Raw genomic sequence first — 12,500 nt, 5'->3', positions numbered from 1 at the left:
CGGAATGACGCGCGTGGGCGCTTCGCAGTGACGCGTGGTCTCAGATGCGCGGATCTTCACCGCATCAAATCCCGGAAGTGAGGCGTAGTTTATGAGGTTGAGATCAGAGTTCAAAGACAAGGGAAAGGAAGAAAGCGAGAAAGAGAGGAAAGCCTGACGACCGGAAACAAAAAAGAGCTAAAGGAGCTACTTCCGGTCGGTAATTGTATCGCTATTGGAAATGGAGCCGTTGCGCTGTTTCGGCGGTTCCCATCAGCTGGAGGAGTTTCAGGATGACGGCCTGCAGACCGTGACTTCCGCAGAGCAGGTGAGACACCTGTCTTTAAGTGGTTGCCATTAGCAACATGGGATCGAAACCGGTACCCTCACCATTACAGCTGCAGAGATATCTGTGTGTGTGTGTGTGTGTGTGTGTGTGTGTGTGTGTCACTTCCGGTGGTCTGGTGAATAAATAATCCATGTTTATAGGGTTTAATAAGTAACCAAGCTCAAAGTGCTGGAGATACACACATGTAGAGTAAAAGTCAGGTGCCAATCCTTCTCCTCCTCCTCCTCCTCCTCCTCCTGTGTTTTCATCTCTTTTTATCTCTCTGTCCAGAGAAAAGTGGAACGCAGCATCAAGGAGGTGCTCAACGTTTACCAGCAAATCCACCCTTCACCCCAGTGAGTAATCAAATCCACCTCTTCTCCAAAGCTTCACACCTGGACACACCTTCTTCTCCTTCAACATTGTGCATTAACACTGAAAGAACACATCTGGAATGACGTCGTAAACCAAACATCAACACATGCAGACTTATGGCATTCTCTCATCAGATTCACCTGGAATGGTTTTCAAGAGTTCTTCTCTTGCTGTCTTGATATTAGCGCTATTAGTGCTACTACAACCACCGTACACATCCATATTATGGAAAGAAAGTTCATCACTACTTTAAGAAATTGAGTGTAATTTAAAAAATTATGTATCTCCAAGTGCAAACGCTAAAAGCAAAAGCTCTCATGAGGACCATCCAAGAAAAGGAAGCCCAAGAGCTACCTCTGCTGCAGAAGATACGTTTATTAGAAGTACATAAATGTTTCTTAGAGTTCAACTGGCAGACATATTTCAACATTTACTGCTCAACTGTGGCAGAGACCCTTGTTTCAGACGAACACTGAGCTGAAGAGACCTGCTTAGACCAGGAAACACAAGGAATGGATATTAGATCAGTGGAAAACTGTCCTTTGGTCTTCTAAATCCCAGTTTGAGTCTTCACTATGTCTTTGTTGGAAGAACGGATGGTTCCTACTATAAAGCATAGGGAGGAGGCTGCTTTGTTGGTGACACTGTTGGTCATTTAGTCAAAACCGAGGCCACCACATAACCATCTGATTTGCACTTAGTGGGACCATCATTAGTATTCCAACCTGACAACGTACCCAAATAGACCTCCAGGTTCTGTAAGAACTATTTGTCCAAGAAGGAGAGTGATTACATGCTGCATCAGATCACCTGGACTCCATAATCACCTGATCTAAATCCAGGTGAGATGGTTTGGGATGAGTTAGACTGGAGAGTGAAGGAAAAGCAGCCAACAAGCACTCAGCACCTCTGGGAAGTCCTTAAAAATAGTTTCCAGGTGACGACCTCATGAGGCTGACTGAGAGAATGCCAAGTGTGTGTGAAGTGTTTATTAAAGTAACTTTGAAGAATGAAAAATGGGAAATAATAACAATAAAGAAAAAACACTGAAGGAGAAGGTGCATCCAGACTTTTGACTTGTACTGTAGGTCACACACACACACACACACACACACACACACACACTCTGAGATAACTGAAAGTGTCCCTCTATTCTCGACATGGTCTTCGCGAATGAGCTCAAGGGGTCCAAGGACCATATATCTTCAGGTGTCTGGTTTGAAATGAGAAATGTTTGTTCCTCCTGGTTTGTATTGTGTAGATCAGAGGGTTTAGAGGTGAGCGGGTGTGGATATCAGGGCAGTTCCTGCCCCTGCGTGGCGTAAAGCTGCTTGATCCTCATTCGTAATTACGGTGTTTGCCAGGGCTCAGTGGGAAGCGACGGATTTGAACACGTGACTTAATTATAGGTGGCGCTCTCGTAGTGCAGCTCCGCTTTGTTTCCCCCTACAATTACACAAGCAGCAGAAGCAGCTCTCTGACCAGCACTGATACACATGTACACACCGGCTTACTCAGGTCTCCATAAGAAGTCCAAGTAAAGGTGGCAGTTGGTGAAGAACGTGTAACGATCAGGCTTCAGAATTTGGACTAGAACAAAAATCAGACCAGGCTTCAGACCATGCAATGTTGCAGCTCAGATTTCAGACTGTACACCAAATTCCATACTTCAAATTTTGAAACGTTGGATATTTAGACGAGTCCATCATCAGAGCTTTGAACAGGTAAGCTTCTTCAGGCAGGTTTTATTTATTTATTTATAAAGTTTTACATGAACCTTGAAATCAGACCAAGCTTCAGATAAGACCTCAGACTTTAGATCAGATCGTAATCCGGACTTTAAAGTAGCCCAAATTTCAGATGTCAGATCAGATGTTGGTCTTGAAACCAGACCTAATACCGTTCAAAACTCTTTCCCTCATTCTTCAGACCTTTACCAGACCTCAGACTTTTTAGGAAATTAGTCTTTACAATTGAAACTAGACTAGAATTCAGTTTTAGGGTTCGGGTAATCCTAACCCATTCTTTGGGCCAGACTGCACATCAGTCTCTGAAACAGACTTCACACAGTCTTTGGACCAGACCTCATACTACTCTCTAGACCAGATTTCATACAGTTTCTGGACAATTTCTGGACCTGGTCTGGGCCAGACAGACCAGTCTTTAGACCAGTCTCGGGGCCAGACAGACCAGTCTCTAGACCAGTCTCTGGGCCAGACAGACCAGTCTCTAGACCAGTCTCTAGTCCCGAAAGACCAAGCTCTAGACCAGCCTTGGGGCCAGACAGACCAGTCTCTAGACCAGTCTCTGGGGCCGAAAGACCAAGCTCTAGACCAGTCTCGGGGCCAGACAGACCAGCCTCTAGACCAGTCTCTGGACTAGACTTCCAGTCTCTAGACCAGATTTCACACAGTCTCAGGACCAGTCTTTAGAACAGGCAGACCAGTCTAAGCCAGCCAGATATCACACTAATCTCTGGACCAGACTCAACACAAGTCTTAATACCAGACTTCCAGTCTCTGGACCAGTTTCTAGATCAGACTTCACATAGTATCAGGACTAATCTCTAGAACGGGCAGACACACTAATCTCTGGACTGGACTTTACACCAGTCTTTGGACCAGTAGACTTCAGGTGTTGCCTCTTGGCTCATTTTAGTAGCTAAACTTTTTATCTGAAGTGAGAACAATCTAGCGTTGGCCTTAGAATGAATCATGTTGAACTGAAGTTTGAGCAGTTTTTTTTTTAAATAAGCTTTAAAAGAGGAAAGAAAGTAAATGAGTGCGTGATTCGCTCTGCTCTGTTTTTCAGGCCAACGTTACTACGAGAGCAACATTACCAATATCTGAAGAAAGGTTTACGCCACCTCTCAGACGCCTATGAGGTAAGCGGTAAATAAAACAAGTCCTGACCTGGATAATGACGAGTTACATGGATCTAAAAAGTGTTTCATCAGAGGCAACCTGAATAATTAATGAAATCCGCTAGGCTTTATTGTTTGTGTGCATGAATATCACCAGCTTGGCTTAGCACATGCTGGAGGAACCCTGACGATGATGGATTTGATGAATATTTCAATATTTTCTTTGATCTATGTTTACCTGAACGTTCAATTTGAACGATAACAGTTCCAGGTGAGATCACGAAAAACATGACTTTCATATGGAAGGAGTCTCCAGTGTCGGCTCCTGATGCCCCATGCCAGAGCAAATATTGGCTTATTTTCACTACACATGAGTTTGAGCAGTTAATTGTCTTAATTTATTCGTTCATTTGAATAATAGATTAGTTTTGGGAGTAACTGCATGTTAAAGACTGGTGTAGTAAAGCCTCCTGCCTCACCCTATTGCCTGCTCCTTTCAGTGTCTGGATGCTAGTCGACCCTGGCTGTGTTACTGGATCCTGCACAGTCTGGAACTTCTAGAGGAAACCGTGCCTGCTTCTGTAGCATCAGAGTGAGTACATCACCACCACCAGAACACCACCACAACCCAGACACACCATCGTTGTATGGGGATACGAAAGGGATCAGGTCCTGCGTCAAACCCTGACCTTTTCTGTCACTCGGAGAAGCAGCACACAAACATTTTGGTGTTGGTGGAGGAGCTGAAGGTGACCGTGCGAGCTCTTGCACGTGTTTCTCTGTGTCTACAGAGCCTCCTTTGCTTGTTTTAGTCATTTTTTGTGCTAATATAGGATTTGCACCTGCTGAACAGGGAGGTTCTGGCTGTGTTTTTAGACCTTCGGGATAATAAACCGTTAAGGTATTACATTAGAACATTGAGTGGTGAAGTGAAGAACACTGATGATCTCTACATCATCACCTGTTAGTGGGTGGATTTATTTATTAGGCAGCAGGTGAACATTTTGTCCTCAAAGTTGATGTTCGAAGCAGGAAAAATGGGCGAGCGTAAGGATTTGAGCGACAAATTGTGACGTCTAGACGACTGAGGCAGAGCATCAGATGTACTGCCATCTGTTGGCGTGTTACCAAAATAGTCTCGACACTATGTGACACTACCATGTATGTAGTTTCTCCATCATTGAACATTTCAGGGCTCAGGCATGGAGAAGTTGGTGTTGAATCTATAATGATTTCATTTATATGTTGCTCAGGAGCTCCTGGTTCCACAACTTCCAAATGTGCTGTATTAGACTGTAGAGATGATTGATGTTTGCATTGTGTTGCATTTATAATAACACTCTTGGTGTCACCCAGATGAGGATGAGGTTTGGCTTTTGAGTCCGGTTCCTCTTAAGGGTTCTTTCTCATCCCATCTACGGGAGTTTTGACACAGTCGCCCCAGGTTCCAGGTTTGCTCATCAGGGGATAAATACACAAATATAAGAATTTTGTCCATTGTGGGGAAAAAAAGCACAATAAAAATAAAAGTGAATTGAATCGAAATCTACATCAGATTTCTCACTAGACTTATTAAATTCCTAAGCAATGAATCCTTCTTTGTGTTTCGGGTCACTCAGGTAACAGATACTGTGGATACTAAAGTAATAAAATGTGGAATAAAAGGAAAAGCGCTTGGAAATGCCAACAGTTGAACATAAGGGAAAGCAGTATGTGCACTCGGTACTCTGCATGTATATGATGTGTAATTTGTCTCGCAGCGTGTGCCAGTTCCTGGCCCGGTGCCAGAGCCCGACAGGGGGTTTTGCGGGAGGTCCGGGGCAACACGCTCATCTAGCACCCACATACGCCGCCGTAAACGCCCTGTGCATCCTGGGAACGGAGGAGGCCTACAACGTGATAAACAGGTCCGTTTCTGACACACCGGCGCTGTACAAACACCGATCACACGAGTATAACCCTGCTCCCCTTCCCCCACCAGAGAGAAGCTCCTGGACTTCCTGTTCTCAGTCAAACAGCCAGATGGCTCCTTTGTGATGCACGTAGGTGGGGAGGTGGACGTCAGGTGAGCTTCCCAAATGGCCTGATTCAAACACGGGTTGCAGGTCATCACTGTGATGTTTGATCACGTCTGTATTGTACACTGTATTGTCAATCGCGAAATAAATCCCAGAACTTATCAGAGCGTGAATGTTGTTCTACAGAAGTTCATACTGCGCAGCGTCAGTGGCCTCTCTGACTAACATCATGACCCCCAAGCTGTTTGAAGGAACGCACAACTGGATCCTCAGGTATCTCTTTAGCTGTCTTTCAGAAGCTACACACTGAGGGGCAAACACAAAAACATAAACATGGTGGACAAAGTGGCAATGGGGGGGTGTAGCTGTTACTGAGTAGATATGAGGTGATGAAATGTTTAAATATTCATTATAACAATGATGCAAGCAAAACATTTCTAAAATGTAAAACACAGACAAAACAAAACAAAGCACTCGGACAAAATTAGCTCAGAATGCATCAGACTCCACTAAACAAAACTATAATATATCTGACAAAACCTTTCACTGAAACATTGTGTTGAAGACTCGTCTTATTCAGACAGTAAAGGATGTAATAATCAGATGGAATGCTATTAAAACATAACGGAGCCAGACGAAATGCTTTTTAAACAAAACATATTAAGGGTCAGACGAAACGCAGACAAAACTTATCAGGATAAGTCAAACACCATTCAAACAAATGTATTGATGTCAGATAAAACACTCTTAAAACATAATGTACCAGAGCTTGAACAAAACAGTTAAACGAAATGTTGTTAAATAATGCGACACCGTTAAAACAATGTTTTGGAGTCGGACAAAACACAATTAAAGCATAAAGTATCGGTCAGACGAAACACCAACAAAAAAAAATTGTCAGACAAAATGCACCAACTGAGACAAAACACGACACTGAAACAAAGTGTATAGGACTCAGACAAAACACAAGAAGGACAATGTTATAAACTCATCAGACACGACCAGACAAAACGCATCGGACAAGGACAATAAAACATTGAAATGAAAATTGGAGGCAGGATGAGTCTTTCTTCTGCATGTGCAGGATTGTCCAGAATGAGTGAATCTCTGTGTGTGTGTGTGTGTGTGTGTGTGTGTGTGTGTGTGTGTGTTTGTTTGTTTGTTTGTTTGTTTGTCCTTCTAGCTGTCAGAATTGGGAAGGTGGTTTAGGAGGAATACCCGGTCTGGAGGCTCATGGCGGCTACACCTTTTGCGGCATGGCAGCTCTGGTCATTCTAGGAAAGGAGCACATGCTGGACCTCAAGTCTTTATTAGTGAGTATTACCCATGATGCCTTGTTGTCTCTCCATTACTAATTCACCATACAAACATATCAGTAACCAGGGAGCGAGAGAGAGAAAGGGAATGCGAGTATGGAGACGAGAGCGAACGTCACTGGCAGGACTGATAAATCTAAAACCCGATAGCGGTGTAGAAGCAACAGTCTGCTCAGAATAACCAGAGCTGAGGAGTTCCTGGGCAAAAAGCCAGCGTGTGTGACGCTTAAGCCGTTTAAAGCACATCAGGAAACATGGCGTGAGAGAGAGGTCTGATATCAGCTGCTTGGTTCATTAACCTCAGGAAGTGTACATCTCTCCATACACACTTTGTTCATGAATTAAAGAGCTTCTTAGTTTTTGATCTTCTAATGATACTGAGAAACAAGCGAGCAGTACTGGAGACTCCTTCCTTTGAAATCCCCTGACATCGTGCATGTACAGATGTTAACAGCTGTTCTCTCCTGTGTGATCTCTTCAGCGCTGGGTGACCAGCAGACAGATGCGATACGAGGGCGGATTTCAGGGCCGCTGTAATAAACTGGTGGACGGATGTTACTCGTTCTGGCAGGCCGGCCTGCTCCCACTGCTGCACAGAGCGCTCTATAAAGACGGTACGTCTCCACCTTCTACACAGGAGATGTTCCTACTGTACCACTCGAATTACACGGGTCTTCCCCAAAAAAAGTCAGAGGCACAGTGTATAGAAATTCCGTGGATTTTCGAGAGACTGGAAACGTTCCATGGGAAAATATGGGAATAAATGGGGAATAACTTTTGAATAAAGTCTCTAATGCTCTAATTCTAAGAGTATTCAGATTAGAATCGGAAATACGACTGAATGAAAAAATCCTCTCTGATGCTTTATATTAGTGTTTTGTAGTAAATGTGCCTCGACGATGTTCTCAGTAATGCACAGCGTGATGTATAATGATAGTAGAATCATGTATAAATGGGTGGAAGATCTGTGTAAGGGTGTGTGGTGATGGTAAACAGGTATCTGTGTGATGTGTGTAGGAGATGAGACACTGAGTGTGAGCAGTTGGATGTTTGAGCAGCAAGCGTTACAAGAGTACATTCTGCTCTGCTGCCAAAATCCTGCAGGGGGCCTGCTGGACAAACCGGGCAAGTGAGTAGAGCACACACACACACACACACACACACACACACACACACACACACACACACACACACACACACACACACACCAACAATCATCCATCTATTTATCATTATAAATTATCCACCAATTATCAATAATTAATTATCCATTTATTCATGTTCCACCAATCATCCACCAACCAATTATCCATCATCTACTAATTATTCATCCATCCATCAATCATCCATCGATCATCTACTAATTATTCATCCATCATTTATCCATCATCTACTAATCATCCATCAATCCATCTATTTATCCATCATTATCCACCCAGCCATCATTTTCCACCAATTATCCATCCATCCATGTTCCATCAGTTATTCATCCAACCATTTATTCATCTTATCATTTTTTAGATCCATCCATCAATCCTTTAATCAATCTATCTATCTATAATTAGCCACCAATTATCCATCCATCATCAACCGATTTTTTTCATCCAGCCATCCACCATTAGCCACCACTCATCACAGCACTTTGATTCTCTATCCTGATTGGTCAGCTAAAACAGGTTTATATTAACACGCTCCTTTTTAAACGTCATTGTATCCATAGCAACAGCTTAAACTCTTGCCTTGTATTTTCTGTAAGGAGACGTTTATCACACATTAAGGCAGTTTATAACTCTTATGTAAGCTCAGGGTTTTATTCTCCCAGAGGAAATAGAGAGAGAGGCTGGTGAGAGGACTAGTATTTTATGTTGCCGTTACGTAAATAGGAGGAGACAATTTTTGCAGCATGTAAATGGATAAAAAGTACAACGTGACATGAACATCATTTAATGGATTTAAAAAAAAAAGAGAGAGATATAACCAGGTAAGAAGAACGAAACAGTTCAGGACGTGTCTTACACTAACTACATGTAATCAGTGCATAACAACATCACACACAGTGTTTTATTTCTTACCGAGTGAAATCATTATATAGTGTTTACTGGTACAGAGTTATAGTGTGATTTATAAGTCAACAGGATTAAAGCCTTGTGGTTGTTATTCTATTGCATCTACAGCATGCTCAGCCATCATCATGATTGTTTTGTTTTGAGGTCCCGGGATTTTTACCACACGTGCTACTGTTTGAGTGGCCTTTCCATAGCACAGCACTTCGGCAACAAAGATCTCCATCACGAGCTGGTCCTCGGCAGAGACGAGAACAGACTGGTGAGGGCCTCGAAGCACTGAAATCATCATTACTCACCTGCTTAGTCAAAACTGCACTGATAGATCTTACCCTGGACATAAGTCATACAGTACATCTTATATTCAATAATATTAATAAATCTCTACGATTAGCCAAGACCAGCCAGTGTAGAATGTTAGAGAAGTATCAGTAGCTTGAATACTACACTACAGTCTTGGCTGATCGTTTACATTAGAGACACACTCACACTCCTGTATTCATCCTCTCTGGTCCTTCTCCATCCTCTCTCACGTGTCTCCAGGCCCCGACTCACCCCGTGTACAACATCTGCCCTGAGAACGTTGCCCGAGCCATCCAGTATTTCCACAAGCTGCCTGCACCGGCGCAGAGAGGAGCGTCTCCGAGCACACATGATCACCTGTAGGCTGCTTTGTTTTGTTAAGAGGTTGATGATAATGTTATTGGTGATACCTGAGACTGTACCTAACTAGAACCTGGTGTATATTAAAAACAAACAAAAAAACCCCCACTGCTACCAGTTTTATTAAAAACCTGAAGCAAAGACGTTTCTTCTCCATCGGTGCTGGCAGAAGGTCCTGAAAGATTGTTTTTGTCCTCAATCATTTATTTTTATTGGAGGAGAGGTGACTCCTCATTGGTGCTTTGGAAATAAAAGCTTAAGCGGTTCCCCTTTCATCTGTTAAGTTTATATTTACCATGGTCTTCTCAACTGGTTTTATCCAGTCAGCTACGACTGCAGTAGGAAAAAAGCAAAATAGATCTCAAAAGAAGATTTCACACCATGTGCTTTGTAAAGATGGGAAGAAATTGAGGGAAGATGTTCCACTAGATTTAATAAAGAATGTTCTCATTCAGCTACGAGGATGTTAAAGTCAGGTACTGATGAAGGTGAGGAGGCCTGAGGTGCAGTCAGTGTTCACGTTCATCCCAAAGGTGAGCAACAGGGTTGGAGCTCTAAAGCAGGAGATCTTCCACTCCAGCCATGGAAACCATATCTTCATGGACCAGTCTTTGTTCCTGTGTGCATTTTCCATGCTAGAACATATTTGGGTCTCATAGTGAAAGCGTTAAAAGAAGTCTGGTACATGTGTGTAATAGTTTGGGAAAGAAGCACGTGTGTGGAAAAGCCAGGTGTCCCAATACTTTTGACCATACAGCATATAAACGTTTTAATAAATAAATAAAAATAAAAGCGCCAATTCCTCAACCAAACAGTAGGGGTCACTACCAGGGCTTGGCGAAGTGACGACGTGATGGATATCGCAAAAATGTTAAAATAACAAGCAGTTGATTTAATTCGCAAGGTTTTAATTTGTTCAAAATAATAAATAATAGCAATAAACAATAAGGCTACACATCCTGAGACACATCACTCATCATAGAAACGTCGAGAATTTTAGTTTTTTTAGTCGCATCGTCCAACAGAGACGCGTGTGAGTGTAGGGAGAGATGTCTACTACCCCACACGTTGAAATCTCACAATTATAGAAAATAAATGGGGGGGAATCAAAAGTTATATAAAAAATAAAATAGTTTATTTATTTATTTATAGTCTCGTATTTAAAGGTAGGGCTCGGGTTGTGAGACGGGTTCGTCAGCGGCGTGTACGAAATACCGGACGTTTCATGTGGAAGGGGATCTGAGATTTGTTTACGTACGAGCTGTAAGGGGGGGGGCAAACACACACAAACACACACACACACACCTGATGTACTCAAATGGATGGGAACTACAAAAATCCCTCAGCATTGACATTTAGTTTTCCCTGAAAAATCTCTCGATCCTTTCGATTTTTTTCTCAACCTGATTAAAAAACCGACAACAAAAAAATGTCCCAATTTTTTTACACATGAAACGTACAAAACCCAGCACATATATAATATATATTTATTTATATATAGGGCAGAATATAAATTAAAGGTATTCCTTTATATAAAAAACATCCAGCTATCTAAACACACTCACTAATTCAAGCTAAAACACAACGTTCATGTTTTTTTGTTTTGTTTTTTTAACCAAATTTGATCAGGTTCTGTGTTCTCGCATTCGTGGAAAAGTAATAAAGGAAGATGGACCGTTTGTTGGAACGGTTACGTAAAAAGGGTAAGTACTCATTATTTAACATATATAACAAAAAAATATATATATTGAGCAGTGCCTGGAACTGTGTGCTTCCTACGTCCTACAGACGGACGTACGGGAGAAGCGCCAAGTCCGTAAATCATGAAGCTGCCTCGTTAAGGGTTTGAGATGCTGCTTGTTACTTCTGAGCCAGCCCCGAGATAGAGAGATAAGAGAGAGAAAGAGAGATAGAGAGAGATGTGCTACGAGTCGTTCTCTCCAAGCTCCCTGGACCTGGCTTTGGGCCGGCGTCTGGGAAGCCTGTAGAGACATGAAACGAGAAGTTGTGGAGTCTCTGATTGAAGAGGGAGTGGAGGAGAGAGAAGCTGGGAGAGCTGGACGGAGTGCTGCTCTTAGCTGTTCTCCTGGTGAAGCTTCTTCCTGGTGGGCGGCTCCTCGGGTTCGGACTCTGAGCTCGAGTCGGAGCCGCCGTCGGCCGACACGGCGCTGCCTTTAGGGTTAGTGTACAGGCTGCTGTCTGAGGAGGAGTAGCCGCCCTGCAGCTGTGTGGTCCCCTTTACCTTCTCCAGCGCTCGAACTGCCACGACACACACACATCACAGATGTTCACTTAGACACGCTGAGCGATCAGACGTACGTGCACTCGTTTAGGAACGTGATGGTTAGAGAGTGTGCATATGGGAGAAACGACCCACATGAACCACAAGGTCAAGAGTGTGTCATTCCGCTTACATCACAACAATCTGGCAACCAACCTGTCTGTCTGTCAGTCTGTCATTCTCCCACTTTCTCCCCCCATATCACTCTTTTCATCTCTCTCTCTCTCTCTCTCTCTCCTTTTTGATCATGTATGATATATTTATCGTATCTCTACACTACTGTAACTGCTGAAAAGAACATAAAGGAAACCCAGGAGTGACTGTTGCTCTTGATATGCACATTAAGACTAAATAATCCAATATTTTATTTGATTGATTGATGTATTATTTAATGCAGTCAGGAAAAGAGCAGGAATGAAAGGTGAGGCTCTGGTGGTGAGACCCACCACTACTGCTGCAGCTAGAAATTCACATTAGAACGTTTCTCATCTGCGCTGAACGCAACACCCCTGACTCTTCCATCTGTCTCAAACATTTAAACAAGTCGAAGGGGAAAAGGATACTTCGTTTGTGTGTGTTTTATTTCTGCTCGTTTCCTGATCAATGATTCGCTG

At 42.9% G+C, this 12,500-nt stretch overlaps 2 protein-coding genes across 2 annotated transcripts in view; one reads left to right on the top strand and one right to left on the bottom strand.

Moving 5' to 3' along the window:
* The first annotated feature begins 17 nt into the window (after positions 1-17).
* On the top strand, positions 18-9,880 carry fntb (farnesyltransferase, CAAX box, beta). The gene is made up of 12 exons (XM_046836244.1): positions 18-307; positions 599-663; positions 3,494-3,566; positions 4,046-4,137; positions 5,306-5,452; positions 5,527-5,610; positions 5,750-5,836; positions 6,747-6,876; positions 7,361-7,493; positions 7,897-8,008; positions 9,090-9,204; positions 9,486-9,880. The coding sequence occupies exons 1-12, from the start codon at positions 221-223 to the stop codon at positions 9,606-9,608; spliced, it is 1,248 nt and encodes a 415-aa protein (XP_046692200.1). The 5' UTR covers positions 18-220; the 3' UTR covers positions 9,609-9,880.
* A 1,198-nt stretch (positions 9,881-11,078) lies between these two features.
* Positions 11,079-12,500, bottom strand: part of max (myc associated factor X) — an 11,130-nt gene continuing 9,708 nt past the window's right edge. The window contains exon 4 of the mRNA XM_046836260.1: positions 11,079-11,864. Within this exon, the coding sequence (XP_046692216.1) occupies positions 11,680-11,864 (185 nt within the window). The 3' untranslated portion in view covers positions 11,079-11,679. The remainder of the gene's footprint in view (positions 11,865-12,500) is intronic.

This window comes from Silurus meridionalis, chromosome 23 (assembly GCF_014805685.1).
Source record: "Silurus meridionalis isolate SWU-2019-XX chromosome 23, ASM1480568v1, whole genome shotgun sequence".
Lineage (NCBI taxonomy): Eukaryota > Metazoa > Chordata > Actinopteri > Siluriformes > Siluridae > Silurus > Silurus meridionalis.
This window is presented reverse-complemented; position numbering and strand designations above follow the sequence as displayed.